The 25354-nt window shown below is 46.7% G+C and overlaps 1 protein-coding gene across 8 annotated transcripts in view; it reads left to right on the top strand.

The window, feature by feature from the left end:
• ACSBG1 (acyl-CoA synthetase bubblegum family member 1) overlaps window positions 1-25354 on the top strand; it is a 74319-nt gene that overhangs the window by 48258 nt on the left and 707 nt on the right. For 7 of the 8 annotated variants that reach the window (XM_063091020.1, XM_063091022.1, XM_063091017.1 and 4 more), the window contains exons 5-15: window positions 6477-6697; window positions 7160-7248; window positions 7506-7626; window positions 15074-15154; window positions 15245-15394; window positions 15720-15896; window positions 16664-16845; window positions 17807-18037; window positions 18748-18965; window positions 22664-22803; window positions 23308-23554. In XM_063091020.1, the coding sequence (XP_062947090.1) occupies window positions 6477-6697; window positions 7160-7248; window positions 7506-7626; window positions 15074-15154; window positions 15245-15394; window positions 15720-15896; window positions 16664-16845; window positions 17807-18037; window positions 18748-18965; window positions 22664-22803; window positions 23308-23554 (1857 nt within the window). The remainder of the gene's footprint in view (window positions 1-6476; window positions 6698-7159; window positions 7249-7505; window positions 7627-15073; window positions 15155-15244; window positions 15395-15719; window positions 15897-16663; window positions 16846-17806; window positions 18038-18747; window positions 18966-22663; window positions 22804-23307; window positions 23555-25354) is intronic. The other variant, XM_063091021.1, reaches the window with a different exon arrangement.

Raw genomic sequence — 25354 nt, 5'->3', positions numbered from 1 at the left:
TTTTTAAATTTATTTATTCAATTGACAAAAATTGTATATACTTATTATGTACAACATGTTGTTTTGAAATATGTATACATTGTGGAATGGCTAAATTGAGCTAATTAACATATGCAAGACTTGACAACTTATTATTTTGTGGTGAGAGCACAAAATCTACTCTCAGTCATTTTCAAGAATACAATACATTGTTATTAACAATAGTCACCATGTGGTACAATAGATCTCTTGAATTTTGTAGCTTTTCTTTTAATAGAGAAATACTGTACTGTTCCCTGTCTCTATCAAAAGCAGAGAAACAAAAGGTATGTTTCAGGGAAAATGAGATGGAGCCTATTTCTTTGTGGAAATGAAGACTGTGTCTGTGGGTTTCATTTGCAAAACCCAGGACACTTCATTCATTTATTATTTATTATTAATCATTATTTATTAGGAAGCTTATTATCACCCCCATGGCCTCATGGGCATTTGGGGCTTGCTACCTTCGATTAAAACACTAATAACGTGACCCCCACCTTTTTCTTTATAAAAAGCAACTGCGACAACAACGAAATAAAACCTAACTCCTTATATGTATATTTATATAAGGAGGGTCTATCACTTTTTATATCATAGATTTCTAAATGGTTTCATATTTCTTAGAACAAGTATGCATGTTTTTGTCATTAAAAACGAGATTATAAATGTTCAAGTTAAAACTTTGGACTTGAGGGAAGGCTTAGCAACAGATCACAGACTTAACCTCTGCTCTTCTCCACAACCTGAGAGAACAGGTGAATACAGTGGACCAGAAGCCTCCACAAGTGCCCACAGGAGAAAGACAGCTTTTCTGGTCGAGTCACTGGGAGGAATCTGTGCCCAGGGAGGAAAGAGGACTAGCAGCTACTGGGCAGTAACTCCATACCAGGCTCCGGGCATGCTATGGGGGCCATCTCACAAGATCCTTGTACCAGTTTGGGAGGTCAATGTTCTTCCTTCCTTTTTTTAAAGCAGTTTATTGAGATATAATTTACATGCCATCAAATTTACCCATTTTAAGTGCACGATTCAATGATTTTTAGCAAATTTTTAATTATCTTTATTTCTAATTGATACATAATAATTGTACATATTTATGGGGTACAATATGATGTTTTGATACATGTGTACACTGTGTAATGATCAAATCAGGGTAATTAGCATATCCATCACCTCAAACGATTATCATTTCTTTGTGGTGAGAACATTCAAAATCCTCTCTTCTAGCTGTTTTGAGACATACAATACCTTAATGTTGACTATAGTCACACTGCTGTGCAATAGGACACCAGAACTTACTCTTCCTTTCTTTTCTTTTTTTTAAAAAAGATGACCGGTAAGGGGATCTTAACCCTTGATTTGGTGTTGTCAGCACCACGCTCAGCCAGTGAGCGAACCAGCCATCCCTATATGGGATCCGAACCCGGGGCCTTGGTGTTATCAGCACCACACTCTCCCGAGTGAGCCACGGGCCGGCCCTACTCTTCCTTTCTAATTGTAACTTTGTACCCGTTGACCAACCTCTCCCCATCAACCCTTTCTTCTCCCCAGTCTCTGGTAACACTGTTCTATTCACTACTTCTATGTGATCAACTTTTTTAGATTCCACATATGAGTGGGAACATGTGGTATTTGTGTTTCTGTGTCTGCCTTATTTCTCTTACCATAGTGTCCTCCGGGCTCAGCCATGTTGTCACAAATAATGGGATTTTATTCTTTTTTATGGCTAAATAGTATTCCTTTGTGTATATATACCACATTTCTTTATCTATTTATGGAGTCAACCTAAGTGTCGTTGGACACTTAGGTTAATTCCATATCTCAGCTATCGTAAATAGTGCTATAATAAACGTGGAAGTGCAGATAGCATTTTGACATACTGATTTCATTTCCTTTGGATATATACCTAGTAGTGGGATTGCTGGATCATATGGCAGTTCTATTTTTAGTGTTTTGAGTAAACTCTATACTGTTTTCTGTAATGGCTGCACTAGTTTACACTTCCACCAACAGTGTGCAAGTGCCCCCTTTTCTCCACATCCTCACCACCACTTACCTTTTGTCTTTCTGGTAATAGCCATCCTAATAGGTATGAGGTGATATCTCAATGTGGTTTTGATTTGCATTCCCTGATAATTAGTGATGTTGAGCATTTTTTCATACACCTGTTGCCCATTTGTATGTCTTCTTTTGAGAAATGTCTATTAAGATCTTTTGCCCATTTTTAAAATCAGGTTATTTGTGGGTTGTTTTGCTACTGAGTTGTTTGAGTTCCTTGTACTTATATATTCTGGATATTAGCCTCTCGTCTGATGTATAGTTTGCAAGTATATTCTCTCACCCTGTAGGTTGTTTCTTCACTCTGCTGATTGTTTCCTTTGTTGTGCAGAAGCTTTTTGGTTTGACGTAATCCCACTTGTCCATTTTTGCTTTTGTTGCCTGTGCTTTTGAGGTCTCATCCAAAAAAATCCTTGCTCAGGCCAATGTCATAAACTGTTTCTGCTATGTTTTCTTCTAAAGTTTCACAGTTTCAGGTCTTACATTTAAGTCCTTAATACATTTTGAGTTGATTTTTTGTATCTGGTGAAAGATGGGAGTCCAGTTTCATTTTTCTGCATGTGGATATTAAATTTATTGACAAGACTGTCCTTTCCCCAATGAGTATTTTTGGCACCTCTATTGAAAATCAGTCAGCTGTAGATGCATGGATTTATTACTGAGCTCTCCATTCTGTTCTATTGGTTTATGTGTCTGTTTTTATGCCAAAACCATGCTGTTTTTGGTTACTATAGCCTTCTTTGTAGTATATTTTGAAGTCAGGTAGTATGCTGCTTCCAGCTTTGGTTTGGTGGGGGGTTTTTTGTTGGTTTTCTCAAATTGCTTTGGCTATGTGAGGTCTTTTGTGGTTCCATATAAGTTTTAGGATTGTTGTTCTATTTCTGTGAAGAATTTCATTGGTGTTTTGATAGTGAGTGCATTGAATCTGTAGATGACTTTGGTTAGTATGGGCATTTTAACAATACTAGGGTACTTCAAAAAGTTCATGGAAAGATTCATGTTATCTTTTAATTTTATTTTTCCATGAACTTTTTGAAGTACCCGCATATTAATTCTTCTAATCCATGAACACAGGATATCTTTCTATTTATTTGTGTCCTCCTCAATTTCTTTCATCAACGTTTTATAATTTTCAGTGTCAAGATCCTTCACCTCATTGGTTAAATTTATTCCTAGGTATCTTTTTTTTTCTTCTTTTTTTGTAGCTATTGTAAATGGGATAGTTTTCTTGATTTCTTTTTCAGATAGTTCACATTGTCATACAGAAATGCTACTGATTTTTGTATGTTGATTTTGTATCCTGCAACTTTACTGAATTCATTTATTATTTCTAATAGTTTCTTGTGGAGTTTTTAGAATTTTCTATATGTAAGAGCATGTCATCTGCAAACAGAGACAATTCGACTTCCTCCTTTAAAGGATGCTGTTTATTTCTTTCTCTTGCCTAATTGCTCTGGCTAGGACTTCCAGCACTATGTTGAACAGTACTGGTGAAAGTGGGCAACCTTGTCTTGTCCAGATCTTGGAGGAAAGGCATTTAACTTTTCCCCATTTAGTATCTTTTTAGCTGTGGTTTGTCACATATGGCCTTTTTGTATTGAGGTGTGTACCTTCTATACCTAATTTGTTGAGAGTTTTTATCCTAAAGAAATATTGGATTTTGTCATATGCCTTTTCTGTGTCTATTTCTTTCTGTGAATGTAGTGTATTACATTTATTGATCGGTGTGTGTTAAACCATCCTTGCATCCCTGCAATGAATACCACTTGATCATAGTGAGTGATCTTTTTAGTAGCTGTTGAATCTGGTTTGCTAGTATTTTGTTGAGGTTTTTTGCATCTATGTTCATCAGGAATATTAGCCTGTATTTTCTTTTTTTGTTGTGATTTTTAGCAAATTTACAGAGTTGCACAAACATCAGCACAATCCAATTTTAGAACACTTCTATTACCCCCACAAGATCCCTTGTGCCTGTTTTGTAGTCACTCACCACTCCCACCCTCAGCCCCAGGCAACCACTAATCTGCTTTCTATCTTTTCTGCCTTTTCTGGACATTTCATATAAATGGAATAATACAATATGTGGTATTTTTGCACCCGGCTTCTTTCACTGAACACCTTTTTGATTGTATCCATGTTGCAGCCTGTATCAGTACCTTGTTAAGGCTGACTAGTACAGGCTAGTACCATTGTATGGATATAGCACATTTAGTTTTTCATTCACCAGTCTATAGACATTTGGGTTGTTTCCATTCACTGGCTATTATAAATAATGCTGCTATCAACATCCACATTAAAGTGCTCATAGAGATGTGTGTTTTCATTTCTCTTGGGTAGATATCTAAGAGTGGAATTGCTGGGTCAAATGGTCCTGTTTAACTCTTTAAGAAACTGCTAAACTGTTTTCCTGCATAGCTGTCCCATCTTAGCTTCCCACTAGCACTGTGTGAGGGCCCCGGCTTCTCCACTTCCTCACCAGCCCCTCACACTTTCAGATGATTAGATGCAGCTGAGAGGAGCATGACTTGTCACGGTCACACAGCAGGGAGTGGCAGGATCACAGTTTCAATCCCAGGTTTACCAGACTCCTCAGCCTGTCCTCTTTCCACCTTTCTGCTCCATGAATGGACTTTGGCAAAATGCAGGACTGGAGACTCTGAAGAGGCTGATCATTGGGTCTGCCAGGCTGGGGTCCCGAGACATGGGGGAAGGGTTGGAGAAGCCTGAAGAGAGACTGGAGGGGGCTCAGCGGCCCTTGGCTCATGCTTCTACCCAAGGGCACAGGGCTCTGGCAGTGGCCACTTACAGGGGCTTCCGTCTTGGGAAGGGTGAGTGGATGCCAGCCAGCATGATCTTGGCCTGTCCCCTTCCCCAACCTGCATTTCCTGCAGGCTGCCATGGCCCCTGCTTCATATATTCCCTTCTCCTGTGTGGGTCTGGATATGTCCCATGGTCCCCCACTCTGAGCCCTCCACAGGACAAGGACAGTCCTGTCGCAGCCTCAGGATCTGTACCTCTTTCTGCAACCTAAGAGTGTCAGAGGGGAGGGACAAGGTCATCCAATCTGTCTGTCCACCTCTGGAAGGACTGGTGACAGGGCACCTTGTTGGTGCCACCTCCAAGAAGAACAACCAACAAGGTGGGCCTGACTAGCTGGTGTCAGTGCTGCCCAGTCATGCAGGACCATCCTCACTCCCTCAGTCATCTTCTTAGAGTGACCACGCTTGCCCCAGGGGAAGGAGGCTCCACAGTGCCCAAAGTGTCCAGACCACTTGTCCAAGCTTCCTTTGCAAACAATTTGGAGAACTTGGAAAAGTGAGGAAGAAGGAAAGCGTGCATTTACTGAGCACTAACATGCCAAGGCTCTTTCATCTACCCCATTTCTGTCTATCCTCGCATTCACCCTAAGGACAGAATCCTCACCTTTCCCCTGAGGAAGCAGACTCAGTGGTTAAGTGGCTTGCCAAAGTCTCGCATTCTAAGTGGTAAGTCTCTGTCCCCACCCACCACACAGAGTAAGCTGCCTGACCCTTAAAGGCTGGCTGGTGCCCCTGACAGTGTCCCAAATGCAAGCTGTGGCATCAGGCACACTGGAGTTCAAATCCTGACTCTGCCACTTCCCTGATGTGTGACCTTGGGAAAATGACTGAACCTGTCTGAGCTGCAGCTGCCTGACTGAGAGGGGCTGTCGGAACCTGTGCTGTGAAGACTGAGCAATACCCCATGTGAGGGAGGATGAACAAAGGCTGTTGTTATCTTCTGGGACTGAGAAACTTTTCTTCTTCTTCTTCTTCTTCTTTTTTTTTTTTTTTTTTTTGGCAGCTGGCTGGCCTGAGGATCCAAAACCGTGATCTTGGTGTTGTAAGGCTGCACTCTAACCACCTGAGCAAACCAGATTTTTCAAGCTGGAGATCAGAAATTGGGGGTTTTCAATCTCCTCCAGATCCTCAGGAGGGTCACTCTTTTTGATGCTTTGACCTTCTGTCCAATTGGGTCTGTCCCCAGCCCATTTACAGGAGGAAGGGGAAGGGTGGAAACCCTGAAGGCAGCTGGAGAGCTGACAGTCCTAATGTTCTGAGGCAGCCCAAGTCCGCTCCTGACTGCCCATCCTCAGGAGGCAAAATCCAGCTTGGATCAAAGGTCTAGCGGCCTCAGTGTCTCTAGCATCTCCTCCTCCTGTCCAGCTATTTCCTCTCCTCTTGCTTGCTGCATCCCTAAGCTATGCTCATCCTTAAAGGCTGAGTCACACGTCCTCCTCCAGGCAGCCTCCCAGCCTACCCCAGGCCCTGGCTTGCTAGCATCAGCAGTGCTGGGAGCTCTGCCTGGGGTAGGACTGGGGTCTCCTGGGGACAACCCCAGGGTGGCACAATCCAAGCTGTGGTCTCCCCCCCCCCCTCCAGAGAAGGAGCTGTGGACGACTCGGGCTGATGGACGGGTCCGTCTGCGCATAGACCCCAGCTGCCCACACCTTCCCTGCACTGTACATCAGATGTTCTACAATGCTCTGGACAAGTATGGGGACCTCAGCGCCCTGGGCTTCAAGCGCCAGGACAAGTGGGAGCACATCTCCTACTTCCAGTACTACCTGCTTGCCCGCAAAGCTGCCAAGGGCTTCATGAAGGTGAGGGGGCCCCTTGAGGCGTGGTCTTTCCCTTCCCCAGGCCTTTCTTCCTGCTCCAGGCCCTCACAGGCCTCCTCCCCGCCTGCCCACCAGACAAGGCCCTTAGAAATAATAACTGTACAAACCACCACCATTTATTGAGCTAATGCTATGTGCCGGGCCCTGTACTGAGAATTTTATACTTACTGAGCCTTTACCATGTACCAGGCACTTGACACGAGCTTTTCATTTGTTATCACATTCAAGGTGGGCTGGGAAGCCTGGTGTGCTAGTCTAGGAGCCGGGAGCAGCAAGGGCTACTGAGTGACTGATGCCCCAGAGAATTCTCTGACTGGGTTGACCCTGGAGCAGCAGTTGCTGAGATGGGCCTGCAGGGTCCCCTGAGTCTGGGTGGTAGGCCTGGGGGAGGGAGAGGTCCCATCCCTGCTTGGCTGACCTGGTCTTTCTGTCTTTGGCCTGGAGCTCGGCCTGGAGCGGGCCCACAGCGTGGCCATCCTTGGCTTCAACTCCCCGGAGTGGTTCTTCTCAGCAGTGGGCACAGTATTTGCAGGGTGAGTGGCTGGGGTAGGGATGGGGTCTCCAGTGGGTTGGAGATGGACAGAGAGGTCATTACCTCTTTTTAGGGGGCCCCCTACTTGCTCTCCAACATGCCCTCTGTGCCCTGGTGCCTTCTTGGGCTGAGATGGCATGGCAACCCTGCCTGTTGGGGTCATGGAACTCTGGGGCTGGGGGATATGGGTTGTGGGGCGGGGCGAGGGAGTGGCCCTGTGCACCTGCCCAGACACAAATCCTCTCGGGTCTCCTACAGTGGCATCGTCACGGGCATCTACACGACCAGCTCCCCTGAGGCTTGCCAGTACATCGCCCATGACTGCCGTGCCAACGTCATCGTGGTAGACACGCAGAAGCAGCTGGAAAAGATCCTGAAGGTTTGGGGGAAAGGGGCAATGGGCATGGGGTCAAAGGCTGGGTGTCCTCACGAACCTCCACTCTGGCTTACAGAGGACTCTTCCACCCTCCCATCCAGAGTCTCCCTCATCCTCAGCAGCTACCCACCCACCCCTTACACACACTCTGGGCAAGGCAGGGCAATGGTTATCCACCCATTTGACAGGTCAGGACATTGAGACCCAGATAGCTCAAAGGATGTGCCCCAGGTCACCCAAGAAGCAGATGATAGGGCCTTGGGTAGGACTCCTGGCCAGCCCACTGCCTCCTGTGACTTTCCCTTCGAGAGCTGTGAGGGCTGGGGTCCTCTGCAGGTGGAAGGGTTGTGTGCATGTAGGTGACACCTTTAGCGCTAAAGTCTAAGTGGGGAGTAGGGGTGAGCCGAGGATTAATTCTTAGACCAGCACCTGGCTCTTGTTAGCATCTGTATTAGTTTGCCAAGGCTGCTGTAACAAAGTACCACAAACTGGGTGGATTCTGGTGGTTTGCTGGCCACCTCTATGTTCCTTGCCTTGTAGATGCATCACCCTATCTCTGCCTTAATTGTCACAAGGTGTTCTCACTGCGTGTCTTCATGTCATCTTCCCTCTGTGCCCAAATTTCCCCTTTTTATCAGGACACTTGTCATATTGGATTAGGGCCCACCCTGATGATCTCATGTTAACTTGATTACCTCTAGAAAGACCCCATTTCGGCCGGCCCCGTGGCGCACTCGGGAGAGTGCGGCGCTTGGGTACACAGCGGCGCTCCCGCCGCGGGTCGGTGCGCTCACTGGCTGAGCGCGGTGCGGACGACACCAAGCCAAGGGTTGCAATCCCCTTACCAGTCACAAAAAAGACAAAAAAAAAAAAAAGAAAGACCCCATCTCTAAGTAAGGTCACATTCTGTGGTACTGTGGGTTAGAACTTTGGCATATCTTTTTTGGGGGGAACACAATTTAACCCATAGCAACACCATATAAGTGTTTATATTATATAATTGTTATATTGTGAAAGTCTTGACTTGCAAGAGAAGAAAGAAAAGGGTTCTTTTTAAAACTTTGGGAACTTTTAGAGCTTGGAGGGGCTCAAAAAGTCATCTGACACCTACCCTCTCCGCATTTCACATATGAGGAAACAGACCCAGGGTGCATAGGAGGGTCACAGGAGGTGGCACCTCAGCCTCGAAATAATAACTGTGTAGATACTGTTCGTGGAGCACTGACTGGCTGAGCATCCATATACACCACAGCAGCCTGGGAGACGGATCTTATACCCCATCTCCTAGGCAAGGGAACCAAGCCAGAGAGGCAAAGTGTGGTTTACCCCAAGTCCCATCCCTTGCAAGTGGCAGACAGTAGAGGGACTCAAGCTCAGGCCCTTTTTTACTGCAGGTTCTTATGGGGGCACCACAAGAACCATTTGTGATAAAAAATGAGGGGGCCACATCTCTCCATGGGGCATCATTTAATTTATAGAGCGCTTACGAAATGCCAGGGCCTGCTCTGAACACCCTAATACAGCAAATGAGGCACAGCCTCCTCTTCCTCGTTGAGGAGCGGGACAGGGTGTCCTGTCAGGACTAGAAGAAAAGAGATGGCTAGTAGCCAGCTCCCAAGAGCCCCTGCAGGCCAGAACCTCTGTAGGAGGGGCTCTGAGGGAGGTCCCCACCTCCCACCAGAGACCTACAGGTCAGTGCCTTGAAGCACGGCTGGTGAGACTGTGCTTTACCTCACACAGGGCTCCGAGCTTAGCTTAATGCTCTGTGGTCACCATCTTGAAATTCTTAATAAGGTTTAAACAAAGGGCCCCACATGTGCATTGTGCACTCGCCAATCCTGCCCTCAGGTCCTGGAGCCCTCTCAGGGTTTGCTCTAATACATGTGAGTGCACCCTCTTTTATGCCATTTTATTATTTTGAAAACCCTCTTTTTCACAGGCACTTGGGACCTACTCTTCTTTTACTATGAAGGGTTATCAAGTGGGCCCGCTTTACCCATGAGGGGATTGTCTTTCCTCTTTATGGGGTCCCTTTCTGTCTCAGCTCCTTTTGGACCCTTTGTTTTTCAGGATCTCTCAGTCTGGAGGTCTCCATTGTAATTTGGATAAAGGCTTAAGATTAGGAGAGGACGTAGGGGTGCAGAATGGGGACGGGGCTGGCATCCGGGTTATGTGGCCCAACATGAATTGCTCTGAGCTGTCCTTGGTGTCCTCCTCCTCACCCTCCTCCCAAATCCTCTGGAGGGGTCAGCAAGATGCTCATTACTGGCCAGCCCAGGCACCCTAGGACTTGCATGACCCCGATTTCCTCAGGTTTGGGGGCTTCATAGACCCCAGTGGCCTCAGAGGCCAATGGACCATTGGGCCAGCTCCTGAGCCCCACTCCTCAGAGCCCCAGCCAGGAGCTGACCCAGATTCCCCCCAAGCCAGCTTTGGCCTGAGGCCTCGATGGTTTAAGGTGCACTTGAGAGCCAAGTTGGCAGGGACCTGAGTGGCCCAGCAGTTAGCCCTTCTCCTCAGCCTCACCCGAGGGAGCCACACAGCCCTCAACATCCCATTCACATCAGAACCCAGGGTGGAGAGGGCTGGAGAGGTTAAGAAGCCCCCAGTTGATTCTGCCGTGCCCCTCAGGGAGGCAGACAGGTAGAGCAAGTTGTTGATCTAATCCAGATGCCACCCCTCTCCCCATTTTGCAGGTGAAGAAACTGAGGCCTACAGTTAGGAAATGACCACCCATAGGTCGTTATTCAAAACAAAATTTGTATTATGAAAGTTTTCAGGCACAAATAGAGAGAACTCCATATATCTGTCATCAGATTCAATAATTATCAATGTGTTTTCACCACATTTGCTTCTTTGGTTCTCCTTTTTGCTGAAGTATTTGAAGACAAATCTCTGACATCATGTCATTTTATTTCCTAATTTCTTCAATATGCATCTCTAAAAAATGTGAAATCTTTCTTAAATAATCCCTGTAACTTTACCACATCTAACACAAGTAAAATAGTCCTTTCATAACACCTGATACACACACAATATCTTTTTTCCAATTTTTTTACTATGGTAAAATACAAATAACATATAATGTGCCATCTTAACCATTTTCAAATGCACAGTTCAGTGGCGCTGAGCACGTTCACACTGTTGCACGGCCACCACCACCATCCAGCTTCAAACACTTCCCATGTTGCAAAACTGAAACTTTATCTATTAAGCAACTTCCCATTCTCCCCTATCCCCAGCCCCTGGCAACCACCATTCTACTTTCTGTCTGTATACCCACAGTATCTTTTTACAGTTGTTTTATTTGAATCAGTGTCTGAACCAGGCCCACATATCGCATGTGTCAGTGTCTCCTTAGTGTCTTCTAATTCAGAACAAAGCCACACCTTTTTTTTCCTGTGCCATAGACTAGTGTGGTCCCTGAATCAGCTTTACCTGGAAGCTTGTTAGAGATGCAAATTTTCAGGGCTGGTGGGTTAGCTCAGTTGGTTAGAGTGTGGTGCTGATAACACCAAGGTCTACAGTTCAATCCCCATACTAGCCAGCCACCAAAAAAAGAAGAAATGCAGATTCTCAGGCTCCATCCCAGTCCTACTGAATGAGAAACTCAGGGTGCGGGGCCCAGCACTCAGTGTTCACAAGCCCTCCTGTGTTCTGATGCACACTCGAGTGTGAGAACCTCTGCCACAGACACACTGCAGAAACCAGGTCAGTTGTCTTGTGCAATGTCCCACATCGTCTGGAGTTGTCTAACTGCTTCCTCTTGCTGCTGTTTAACCTGTTCCTCTAACCTCTGTATTCCCTGTTAGATGGAAAGGCTTGATGCATTTTGGATTAAACCTTTCTTGGCAAGAACACCCCGTAGGTGGTATGGTGTGCTTCATGGTGCACCGCCTCAAGACGCACATGATGGCAGGCGCTGTCACATTTAATGATACTGGGATTCATAAGTGCATTCAGGTGGGGACCACCTGCTCTTCCATTGTGAAGTTCTCCATCAACCTTCCTCCTGATGGTTTTAGCATCCGTTGATGATCTTTGTTTGAATTAAATATCTCATGAAGGCAGCAAAATGTTGATTTTCTAATTTATCAGCTGGAATTCTTCTCCAAAGGAAGAAATCTCCCTCATACCTGGGCCTCTTTGGTACCTGAAACACCTGTTTTTGCGGTAGACAGAATAATGGTTGATTTTGGTGAATGTTCTATGCATATTGGAAAGAACGTGTATTTGCATTTGTTGGGTAGAATGTTCTGTAAATGTTAATTATGTCAAGTTGGTTGGTAGTGTTATAAGGTTGTTTAAGTTTTCTATATCCTTATTAATTTTCTGTCTACTTGTCCTATCAAGTACTGAGAAAGGGAGTGTTGAAATCTCCCATTATTATTGTAGATTCATCTATTTTTCCTTTCAGTTCTGTTAGTTTAGATTCATGTATTTTGGAGCACTGTTATTAGGCATATACATACTTAGATTGTTACATTCTCTTGATGAATTACCCCTTCTTCATTTAGAAATGTCCCTCCTTATCCCTGGTAGTGGTTCTTGTTCTGAAACTTTATATCTAAAGTGAGTTTCTCTTAGCACATAGTCGAGTCTTGCCTTTTATCCAATCTGAAAATATTGCCTATAAATCCATCATCTGGCTATTTGTTTCTTATTTTTCCCATCTGTTTTTTTGTTCCTGTTCTCCTCTTTCCTGACTTCTTTTGGATTGAGTTTTTGCTTTATTTTGTTTTGGTATTCCATTTTATCTCCACTGGCTTACTAGCTATCCTTTGTTAATTATATCAGTGTTTGCTCTAGTGTTTACAATATGCATCTTTAACTTGTCACAGTCACTCTCAGACATTATACCACTTCACAGGTAATGTGGAACCTTGTACCAGTATACTTCCACTCCCCCTCCCATCCTTTGTGCTATTGTCATCCACGTTACTACTTTATAGGTTATAAACCCCACAATACATTGTTATGATTCTTGCTTTAAACAGTTGAGTATCTTTCAAAGACATTTTAAAAGAAGGAAAGAATTTTTGCCATTTCTGACACTGCATTCTTTATGTAGATCAGGTTTTTATCTGGTATCATCTTCCTTCTGCATTTCTTGTAGAACAGGTCCAACAACAACACATCCTCTCAGCTACTCTTTGAAGAAGTGTTTATGTTTGCCTTTGTTTTTATTAAGGTATTTTCATTTGGTCGGGAATTCTGAGTTGACAGTTTTATTTTTTTTCTTTCAACACTTTAAGTATCCCATTCCAATGTTTCCACTTGTATAATTTCTCGGGGAGAGGACTGCAATTTCTTATCTTTGTTCCTCTCCAAATAGTGTGCCTGTCTCTCTGGCTGCTTGTAAGATTTTTTTCTTTGTCAGTGGTTTACAGCAATTTGGTTATGTTGTGTCTTGGTGTTTTTTTCTTTGGGTTCATTCTGCCTGGTGTTCATTGAGATTCTTGAATTGGTGGATTTACAGTTTTAATCGAACTTAAAAGATTCTCAGACTTTTTTAATTTTTAGAAAATATTTTCTGGGACTCCAATTACATGTATCATAGATTTCTTGATATTGTCCCACAGGTCATTTTTTTCCAGGTTTTTCTCTTCTCTCTGAACTTCATTTTGAGGCTATATTTAGGCTTTTTAGGGCAGGTCTAGATAGCCTTTATTCTAGAGCTAATTAAGCCCACCTACTAAGGCATGACCCTGTGTCTCTGCTTCATGGAGGTCCCTCCACGCTGTCTGACTGGGCCACGAGCAATTCCTATATGAGCTCTTGTTTCTCTTCAGCCCCTGTCGCTGCTCTTCCTCCAGCTTCATGGAGTTTCACCTTATGTATGTGCACAGGTGGATATGCAGCCAGACTCCAGAGGATCCTGAAAGGATTTCCAGGACTCCTTCCCTATCTAGTTCTCTTCTCTGTGGTATTCTGTCCCACACATCCCAGCCACCTCAGCTTTCCTGAGCTCTGATTTCTGTCACCTCAACTCAGGAAGACAACTGAGTTCTGCATCTCTCTCTGCCACAGCCCAGAAATTGCCTATGGGCAGAACGCTGGAGCACTCAGAAGCTCATCGCATTTGTTTCCCCCTCTCAGTCCTGACCTGTCTGTGGTCTATATCTGAAATCAATTGGTTTATATGTTTTGTTCAGTTTTCTAGTATTTTCAGTGGGAGGAAAGTGTTACTTCATTCTCACCAGAATCAGAAGTCTCAGGAATATATACTTTTTAAAAAAAATCATGAGTTCACACTGATATTTCTGATTCAAATATTCTATTGTGTGATTTTAACTTACTTTCTTTGCTTTTATTTTTGCATTTCTTTTATCTTAACTTACATTAACCTAATCCTATAATAAACATCAAAGAGTGCCCAATAACATTAACCTAATCCTACAATAAATATCAAATAGTTTAAAAATAGTACTATTGATATTATTGCCAACAATACTACTAAATGAAGTTTGGAATTCCTTTTTTTTTTTTGGCAGCTGGCTGGTATAGGGATCTGAACCCTTGACCTTGGTGTTATCAGCACCACACTCTAACCAACTGAGCTAACTGACCAATCCTGGAATTCCTTTTTGTTCCTAGAGTATATAGAGGATCAAAGTGCATTGCTATAAAATCCCTTGATGTAATGTTGTGTGTGTGTGTGTGTGTGTGTGCGTGTGCATGTGTCTGTGTGTTTGGCTATGTCACCAACTTGGTACATATGTAGTTGAATTCATTTCTTTCAGATTTTTAAGTTTTAGGGAATCATTTTTTTCTATTTACATATAATTTTATTTTTCAAATGATTATAACATTTACATGATTCCAGAGTCAAAATTATATAGGATACACTCAAAGAATTTTTGCTTCTGTCCCTTTCCTCTTACCCCCATTTCCTTTCTCTCCCTACAGATAGTCTAACTAGTTTTTGGTTTAATCTTCCAGGGCTCCTTTTTGTAAATATAAGCAAATATGTGCTTGCAAACATACACATATATTCACATTGTATCCCTCTCTAACACAAATTTAGCATACTACATGCAGATTATACACATTCCTTTTTTCACTTAATAAGATAGCCTAGAAACCACTCTAACAGCATGTAGAACTCTCGCCCTCTGTCCCTCTCATCTATAGTTACATAGTACCCGCTGTATGCCTGGATCGTAGTTTGTTTCACCAGACCCCAGGTTTTTTGGGTGGTTTTCTTTTATTAGGGAGTTGTTCCCTGCCCCCTGCTTCTGCCCACCTTCACTGCTCCCAAATTTTCATGATGGGAAACTATAGATGAAGGGTGGCAATTGTCCTGCTGGGGCCAAAGGTCAGAGATGGGGAACCCAGAGACCTTTGCTACAGTGTGCCTGCCAAGCAGACTAACACTGGGAGAGGGGGTTCTTTTCAGGAGGTGACATTTTTCTTGCTAAACCCTGATTTATTTTTCCTGTCAATGCAGATCTGGAAAAATTTGCCACATCTGAAGGCAGTAGTGATGTATCAAGAACCTCCTCCACAGAAGATGGCCAATGTGTACACGGTATGGGTAGTGGGGACTGGGCATTGGGTGGGGGGGCTGTCTGGGTACCCAGCTGACCTGGAATGCCTGCCCTCCCCCACTTGGCCACAGATGGAGGAATTCATGGAGCTGGGGAACAAGGTGCCTGAGGAGGCCCTGGACACCATCATCGAAGCCCAGCAGCCCAACCAGTGCTGCGTGCTGGTCTACACATCGGGCACCACTGGGAGCCCCAAGGGCGTGATGCTGAGTCAGGACAATGTAGGATAGATGCCCAGATGGGTAGGGTGGGCGGGGGTGGATCTGGGCCATGGCCCTGCCCCAGTGGCCCCTAGGAAGGTTCTTCTGGCCCCTTAGCTCAGGGAGCTGGGACAAGGAGGACAGCCCATCAGACTGTGGGCCAGACTGAGCCTGGCCAAGGGGAGGGGGGAGGCAGGGGAGCCCTGTCCCTGTGGAAATGCCTGGAAAGCCACTCACTCTGGGGGTCCCCCAATAAGTAGCCCCAAGCCCCCAGGGTGGCCACAGTTGTGAGCACTGCCAGGGCTGGCTTGTGGACACTGCCGGGGCCTATCTGCCTGTGCTCCAGATCACATGGACAGCACGGTTCGGCAGCCTGGCTGGTGACATCCAACCAGCAGAAGTCCAGCAGGAGGTGGTGGTCAGCTACCTACCCCTCAGCCACATTGCTGCCCAGATCTACGACCTGTGGACAGGGATCCAGTGGGGTGCCCAGGTCTGCTTTGCCGAGCCAGACGCCCTGCAGGTCAGTCTGCCTCTCTTCCATGCAGGTGTCTGAGGGTGTGTGCAAGGGTGCACCCAAGTGTGTATGCATGTCTGAGCGCCCTGTGTGTGTGCTGGTGGTCTGTGTGTTTATCAGTCAGAATCTTGCCAGCTGCAATTAGCACAGCCTGACTCAAATGACCAAACAAGAAGGGAAAATGATGACATTAAAGTCAAGTCAGAGTGGCTCTCTGGGTCTGCAATGCCTTCAAGGATGGGCTATCCTCAGAGTATGACAAGATGGTCACCAGATGGCTGCAGCCCCTCCTTGTATCCCTGCCTCATAAACTACACCTATTCTTTGGGTGTATTTAAACCTTGAGGAAAACTTTCCTAGGAGGCCCATAGCAAACTTCCCCCCACTCTGCATCTCAGTGTCCTGAACAATGTCACATGTCCATTCCTAAACCAAACACTGCTCAGGGTGATGGGATTATCCTGTTGGAGTTAGATTAATGAAAAGCCACCGCCCTCAGAAGTGGGAAGGGACTGAGGGACTTCTGAAGCATCTGGCCACTTGATACCTGACCAACGTCAGAGTTCTGTTAGGAAAAAAGAGTGAGGGATGGCTGTTGAGCTGACAGCCAACAGCACATGCCACAGGTTGCATGCAGGTGTGTGCACCTGTGTGAACATTCATGTGCAGTGGGCATGCTGTGAAGTGTGTGCACACCTGAGTCTGGGGACAGGGGCCTCTTGGGCTGCAGCTGGCCCTGAACCAGCTGGCCTCCTCTCTCCGGCGGTGAACAGGGGAGCCTGGTGAACACACTGCGTGAGGTGCAGCCCACATCCCACATGGGTGTGCCCCGCGTGTGGGAGAAAATCATGGAGCGGATCCAGGAAGTGGCAGCTCGGTCAGGCTTCATCCGGCGCAAGATGCTGCTGTGGGCCATGTCGGTGACCTTGGAGCAGAACCTCACCTGCCCTGGCAGGTACAGAGGGCCGGGGGGCAGGAGGCCTAGAGAGGCAGGAGGGTTGGGTCATAATCCAGTACACAACCAAGGATCTGACATGCTAGGCTTATCTTGGCTCCATCAGCCTGTCGGTTCTGGAAACCTCTGTGCGGGGGCCCCATCAATGGCTAGGCTTGAGCTCCTGTACTCTTCCTGACCCTGATGGGAACAGTCACCTTATTGTGGGTTCTGACTGGGAGCACTGACTTGCTTCCTCTGAAGTGGAATTCACCTCTAGGAGCAGCTCCTGCTACTGTCTTCTGAGGTCTCCTGTCCTCAGTAGGTGGCTGGAGAAGGGACCACAGTGGTAGAGGCTTAGCCTTTCCAGCCTTTCCAGCATTCCATGTGAACACTGTGATCTCTCCCCCACCCCCTTTTGATTGCTTTTTAAATTCACACATGGTGCTGTGGGAGGGTCAGTGATATAAATCTGTCCTGGTTTCAATTTAGAAATAGTTTCCACCATTACCAGGTGTCTGTGAATCGGTATCATGCAACACGTGCACCCATCTGTGCACCTACAGCTTCATTTGCACAGACATGAAAAGTGAATATGCATGAACGAAGCATTTGTGGCTTCAATGGGATCATGCACATGTTTGTACACGTATGTACATGAATACATACTTCAAGTCTCTGCACATGTGCAATACTGTGTGTGCAAACTTGCATGCATCTTTGTTGCCTGTGCACCTGTACACAGCTGAATCTGTTTGGCTTCCTGGCTCAAGATACATTTGCACAGAATCACATGCATGTGCACCTAAACTTGCCTGCATGTTCATGAGCGGGGCCAATATTCAAAATATTTAACAATGGGTTTGGCATTGAGAACAACCAGAACAGATAACTGGAGCAGCCATGCCAGTGTGTACCCAATGAACCCCTTTTAATGTGAGTGTGTGTTTCCTTCCGTGGACCATTCTCCCTCTCCCACCAGTGACCTGAAGCCCTTCACAACCAGACTGGCTGATTACCTGGTGCTAGCCAAGGTTCGCCAGGTGTTGGGCTTTGCCAAGTGTCAGAAATGCTTCTATGGGGCAGCTCCCATGACTGCAGAGACACAGCGCTTCTTCCTGGGCCTCAACATCCGCTTGTACGCGGGCTATGGACTCAGTGAGACCTCAGGCCCCCACTTCATGTCCAGCCCCTACAACTACCGGCTCTACAGGTGAGGCCCAAGGCTGCCACACATCCTCATGCCCAGAAGCCCTTACCAACACCCCTCTGTGCCCACCCGCTGAGTCCCTGGGTATCCTCTCCTCTTTCCACACCGATTGGGTCCCAAAGACCTGGCCACTAGACAGTAGGGCCCCTGATGTCGACACTGCCATCTTGGGCAGAGTCTCTTGCTTCTCCTTCCTGGTCTAGTGAGGGTAGTCTCTGCCACCGTGTCATGTGAGTCCTGTGGTTGAAAACAGCCTTAACAGCCCAGGAGCCCCCTGAACAGGATTCTCCTGGTAGAGGAATTTTCCTTTGTCACCTCCCTCCAGAAGGTGTCCAGAGAGTATCCCAGGATAGCAGATGGCCCAGAACCAGTTGGGCAGTTGGAGTGGGAGGACAGGGCCAGACTTCTGGTGGGTGGGAGGGCGCTCAGTTCTGGGAAGTGATTTGAAGGATCATCTGTTGTGCTTGAATACCCACCCTCCCCATCACAGCACTCCAGGTTCTGCCATTAGCATTTCATTCATCCATCCATTCACCTAAAAACCTTCCATTGGCCCTACCTTTCAGCTATAAGTCCCCTGATAAAATACAAAAGCCCTGGGAGGGGACACCTTCTAGCCATCAGTGAAGACGCGAGAGGTCGGAGACCAGGCTCCACGGTGAGGGCTTGGAGGAGGGGCTCCCTCTGACCAGCCTCCCCTCCTCCATTGCCAGCTCGGGCAAGGTGCTGCCAGGCTGCCGGGTGAAGCTGGTGAACGAGGATGCGGAGGGCATCGGCGAGATCTGCCTGTGGGGCCGCACCGTCTTCATGGGCTACCTGAACATGGAGGACAAGACGTGCGAGGCCATCGACGCCGACGGCTGGCTGCACACGGGCGACGCCGGCCGCCTGGACGCCGACGGCTTCCTCTACCTCACCGGGCGCCTCAAAGGTGAGCGCCCCCCGCTGGCAGCCGAAGGGATTCCACTCCCAGCAGTTTTGCGTCCTCGTTGATTTAAGTGCCGCGCGCCTTCCCGCCGTCATTTTACTAACCGTCCTCCTGTGGGGCAGGTACTATTATTACCCTGAGTTACTAATCAGGACATCCAGAGAGGTAAAGTAACTCGCCCAAGGTCACCCAGCTGTAGTGCATGGTGGAGCTGGTATTCAAACTCCTAGAGAGACAAAGCAAGTCTTTCCAGAACATTCCAGGGCATAAATACTCCAAAAAATTCGTAGACAAATAAAATTAAAGTACGAATCTTTCCATGAATTTTTTGGAGTTCCTTCCTATTATGTATTTTTATATGCAAACACGGATACGAGGGAGAGTAGTAGAACGCAAATTGGATATAAAATTAAAAATAAAACATGAAATTTCCCGCGGAGACAGGGAAGGGAGTTGGGATCCCTCTGTGGAAACATGCTTTGCTTACTTTGCGTAACAGCCGCAGGGGAAACTGAAGCTGGTGAGTGGGTTAAAGTCTTTCTAGGAATCGCGCAGGCCGATATGCAACCAAGCCCAGGTTCCAACTCATGGCCACGGAGGCCCCAGGGAGGGGCAGGACGTGCCTGCGTTTGGGCCCTGGGCTGTGCAGGCCGGTGAGCCCTGGCGGGGGCGGTACTCTCCGGTAAGACCCAGGCTGAAGGATGACAGATGGCTGCTTGGGCGTGCCGCGGGCGCCGCCTAGTGTTCGTCTTTGTAATGGCAGGTAAGGGGACCTGCATCCCTGCACGAGGTGGCATAGTAGCCAGAAAACAAAAATTCAGCTTAGAGTTGGCACTCCTTTTAGAAATAATATGGTAAGAGGTAAGAGTCTAGATACCTTTTCTCCAAATGTATATGCAGTTGACCCTAAATGACTCCTAGAAAAGACCATTCTTTCCCCATTGCCCTGCAGTGGATTGAGTCTGTCATTTAGCAAGTGACTGCCTATGAAAGGTCTATTTTTGGACACTATTCTGTTCCAGTGGTCTATTTGCCTATCCTTGCACCAATACCCCAGTGTCTTAATTTCTCTCGCTTTATAATAGGACTTGATATCTGGTTGTGTAAGTCCTACAATCTTGGTCTTCATCTTGAAGATGACCTTGGCTATTCTTTGCCATTTGCATTTCCATTTGAATTTTAGAATCATTGTGTCAGTTTCCTAAAAAAATTGGCTGGAATTCTTATTTTTATTTTATTGAATCTGTAGATTAATTTGGTAAGGATGTATACATCTTTATAACATTGAGTCTTCCAATTTATAAACATGGTAATCTGTCCCTCCGTTTACTTAGGTCTTTTTAAATTTCCCTCAACAGTGTATGAGGGTACTGCAAAAAGTTCATAGAAAAATGGGATTAAAAGATATTATGAACCTTTCCATGAACTTTTTGAAGACCCCTCGTATTATAGTTTTCAGTGTGGAGATTTTTGCACACTTTCCTTATATTTTCTCCCAAGAATTTTACTTTTTTATGCTATTAAAAATAGTAACATTAAAATTTTTTTGCTTATTGTTTGTTGCTAGTATATAAAAATGCAAGTGCTTTTTGCATATTGGCCTTGTATCAAATGACCTTGCTGAGTCCACATATCAATTCTAGTAGTGTGTATATATTCTTTTGAATTTTCCATGGGCACCATCATATCTGCAAATAATGGCAGTTTTATTTATGCCTTTCCATTCCTTATGATTTTTTTTCTTGCTTATTGCATGGGTTAGGACCTCCAGGACAGTGTTGAATAGAAGTGGTGGTAGTGGTCACCCTTGTTTTGTTTCTGATCTCAGGGGAATGCTTTCAATATTTTATCATCCAGTATGTTTCCTGTGGGTTTTTTGTAGATATTCTTCATCAGATTAAGAAAGTTATTTTCTATACTTAAGCTAATGGTTTTTTATCATTTACGCACTGTGAAAGATGCTGGTAAGAACGGAGTAGTGAGAAAAGGGCAGGACTGAGGGAGCAATGACGAGGGTTCTGTGGGGGAGGCCAGATTCCGTCTTTCCACATTTCCAGAGTCTACCTTTTCCTCTCCACTCATTTCTGCTGTTGTAGACAAGCCCCTGATCATTTGAACTCCTGTCACGGTTTCTTCTCTGGCCAGCTCAGTCCCTTAGCAAACATGCTTCACTTAGCTACCAGAGTGCCCTAAAGCTTTGATCTCAAACCACTGAGAGGTTCCCACCTGCCGGCTCACAGTACAGCTCCTGAGCCAGCACTGGAGGCCTCTGGGACGGGCCTGCTCCCTCTCCAGCCTTTCCCCCACTTACTACCTGCAGCTCACTGAAGGCCTGTGTGCTCTGCTTGTGTTCTGCACTCTGCCTGTCAAGCCCTTATTCCTACTTAGCACCCAGATGGGCCAGGTCCCTCCCTGGCCCCCACGGCTCCTGAGCTCCTGCTGCACCATGAGCTCCTTACAGCCTGGGATTGTCTTGTTCTATTATTCTGTGCCTGATGTCAGTATAGGACGTGTGCACAGAATGTGACCGACTAATCTGTTGAATCAGACAGAACTGGGGGGCAGGAGTACAGTCTTGCTAAAATCAGTCAAGGTGCATTTGTTGGTTTTATTTATTTTAATGGATTTTATTTTATTAAATTTATCACCATCTAGCCTAGTAGTAAGCCATCATTCAAAGAACAGAAGACCAGTGCATTGAATACATAACACCTGGCTTTGCACACAGAGACACTCAACAAATATTTGAATGAAAGGATGAACCAATGGGTGGGTAGATGGATGCCATAAGAAAAGCTCAGAGGGCCGGCCCCGTGGCACACTCGGGAGAGTGTGGTGCTGGGAGCGCGGCAGCGCTCCCGCCACGGGTTCGGATCCTATATAGGGATGGCTGGTGCGCTCACTGGCTGAGCGCGGTGCGGCCGGTCACAAAAAGGACAAAAAAAAAAAAAAGAAAGAAAGAAAAGCTCAGAGAAGGGGGAGGTCACTGTGGGCTGGAAGAATTGGAGGCTTCTTGAAAGAGGCAACTGAGCTGGTCACTGAAGAATAGGCAGTCTGTTGGACTGATGGAAAAAAGGAGAGAGGGCTTTCTAGTGGGAAAGACACAGGGAAGGTGGGGGGCACCATAGGAGGGTGGGGAAGAGCACGGACTCTGGAACCGGACTGGATTTAAAATCTCAGCTCTCCCGCTCATTAACATGTGACCTTGGGTAAGTTAATGAACCTCTCTGGGCTTCAGTTACCTCATCTGCAAAATGACAGGCTTATTGTGAGGATGACATGAGTTACTGTATGTAAAGCACTTAGCATGGTGGTGAGTGCTGTGTGAACAACAGGGATGGTGGTTATTAAGCAAAGGCAGGGAAGAGAAATGACATGCAAGCTGCTGAGGGGCAGGTGGGAGGTTCATTGAGGAACTGGGGCTAGCAGAAGAGGGCCGTGGATGAGATGCCTGAGCAGGCAAAGTCTTGGGTGATGAGCCAACTGGGGGCCTGGGTAAGCATTTGTCCTCTGGGGACTGCCACCGTCCCCTGGCAGGCATGAGGTCTTTGGAGGGCCTGGCACTTGGTTCCCAGACAGGGGGCATCTTCAGCAGCACTACCTGCTGCTCTGGCCCGCGGGCTGTGGCTGAGGCTTGGGTCGTAGTTCAGCTGGGGCACCTGGACTACAGCCTGTGCTGGGACCTGGCCTTGCCTCCCCAGAATTAATCATCACAGCTGGTGGGGAGAATGTGCCCCCTGTGCCCATCGAGGAGGCTGTGAAAATGGAGCTGCCCATCATCAGCAATGCCATGCTGATCGGGGACCAGAGGAAGTTCCTGTCCATGCTGCTCACCCTGAAGGTATGTTTGGGGGGCTCTGGTGGAGCAGTCTGTAGCAGAAGCCACATTCAGCCTCGGGCTCATCTGGATCTCATGGCTTTATTCTGGAATAATGGCAGTCAGTGCTGCCTGCACCATGGGGGCAGCTGTAGCACATGGAAATTTCTTCTGTCCCCCATATGCCACTGTGGTGGTCCTTCACGTGTTACCAGAATATTCCAGTTTATCAAGTGCTGCTGCCTTCCTCGTTTCCTTCAGCAGGCACACAGCTCACAGGATGGTAGACGGGCAGAAGTGACAGTGTCTGTTTTACAGATGATGACTTCACTGACAGGACTTCTCATTCTCTGACCACTGTTCCTTCCACCACACCACAGGCTCAACACAGTAGCGTCCTACTCATTCTAGAACCGTCTCTTTGAAACAGACCTCACACCCTTGCCATCCACAGAAAGGCCTCCTCCAAGACCAGGGCTTGTGTCTTGCAGAATGAGGCAGGTCCTCATCTGCTCTCTGGCTTTTTAGTGCACTCTGGATCCAGACACCTCTGACCCAACCGATAATCTGACCGAACAAGCCGTGGAGTTCTGCCAGCAGGTGGGCAGCAAAGCCACCACAGTGTCTGAGATCGTGGGGAAGAAGGATGAGGTTGTGTATCAGGCCATCAAAGAGGGGATCCAGAGGGTCAACATGAACGCGGCAGCCCGACCCTACCACATCCAGAAGTGGGCCATCCTCAAGAGGGACTTCTCCATCTCAGGAGGAGAGTTGGGTAGGTTTTCTCTTTTCATTATTCCAGGGGCTGTCTGGGAAGGCAGAGGCCATGGCAGTGCCTGGGAGGGGCCCGCTCTGAAGCAGCCACAGCAGGTAGAAGGTCATGGACAGGGCTTTGGGTGAAACCCATCTCCATCCTGTCAGGGGACCCTGCTTGGAGCATGGGCTTGTGGTTGTGTAGAGCTTGTTGAATGCATAAGATACATGCTAGAACTTCCTAATTTGAACATTGGACATTTAACTTTGCCTTGACATATCCCCCTAAAAACAATGGAACCCTGTTATGGTTTGGGCTGGAGTCACCTGGTTTTAAGGCTGAGGCTACTGTAAACTTCTGTAAAGATGGCTTATGTAATGGGTGAAGAAAACCGTTCTGGACCATGGTCCACAGAACCAGAAAAGGCCTCTGGTACAACCTCAGCTGGCTGGATGAGGCCACTCTTGGCTATAGCATCTTGGCTGTTTATGGCATAGGGGAGGTAGAAATGGCTTCTCCAGTGATATCCCCTCAACCCATCAAGGCTAAACCCAGATGCAACTATATACAGTACTGCTGAGCTGCAGCTGGAGACCTTGAGCTTATCTGGCTATCTGGTGCTAACAAACTGAATGCCAGGTCAACCCGACAGAAGGTGTCCTCTCTGTGCAGTTTATATAAATGGCTTTGATTTTGAAGTTTCCAGTTACACAGTCAAGAGTGAGTTGGACATTTAAAGGTACCCAGGACTTCAAGTGAGAGCCCTTTCAACCTTGCTTTAGAGAAGGGAAACCAAGGCCAGGAAAAGTGATATGGGGACGATCTCTCATAAAGACCACAGCAGAGGCTCCCCCTAGCCAGCACTTTTCCCCGATGAATCACAATCCATCAAAGTGTAATGTCCACTATTGTATAAACTTTCACTAAAATGCTGATGATTTGTGTATTAGTAATCTATAGCTGTGTTATAAATGACCCCCAAATGCAGCAGCTGGAAACAATAAACATTTATTATCTTCATTTTTGTGGGTCAGGATCCAGGAGCCGCATAGCTCTGGCTCAGGGTCTCTCATGAGGTCACAGTCAATGTGGGCTGGGGCCGTGGTTATCTGCAGCTGGAGTGTCCATTTCCACGCTTACTCATGTGGCTGTGGGCAGGCCTCAGTTCCATGCTGGCTGTTGGGCAGAGACCTCAGTTCTCGGCCAGTGGACCGCACAGCACAGCAGCTGGCTTGCCCCAGAAAGAGTGATCCAGAAGAGCCCAAGATGGAAACCATAGTCTTTTTCTTTCTTTCTTTCTTTCTTTTTTAAAACTGCTTGAATCACTTATTTGTTTAAGGGACAGAACGGGCCGGCCCGTGGCTCACTCGGGAGAGTGTGGTGCTGATAACACCAAGGCCTCGGGTTCGGATCCCATATATGGATGGCCGGTTCGCTCACTGGCTGAGTGTGGTGCTGACAACACCAAGTCAAGGGTTAAGATCCCCTTACCGGTCATCTTTAAAAATAAATAAATAAATAAATAAAATAAGGGACAGAACAGCAAATGGATTGAGGATCAGGAATAGGTACAGGTCAAGGGTAAGGTGGATGTGACTTACACCACTTTACAATGTATATGAAAAAACTGCAGTGTTTTATAACCTGTTCCCAGAAGTGACACACCATCACCTCCTCTATATTTCTATCAGCTGCACGGACCAACCCTGGCACAACGTGGGAGGGGACATATATGAGGGGTGTGAACACCAGGAAGAGGGTTCACTCTCTTGGAGGCTGCCTTCTCTGTCCTGTCTGGCTTAACTCCTGAGTCACAGCACC

The sequence above is a fragment of the Cynocephalus volans genome, chromosome 3 (assembly GCF_027409185.1).
Source record: "Cynocephalus volans isolate mCynVol1 chromosome 3, mCynVol1.pri, whole genome shotgun sequence".
NCBI classification, from domain to species: Eukaryota; Metazoa; Chordata; class Mammalia; order Dermoptera; family Cynocephalidae; genus Cynocephalus; species Cynocephalus volans.
The sequence above is the reverse complement of the archived record's forward strand: the minus strand, read 5'-3'. Positions and strand labels throughout refer to the sequence as shown.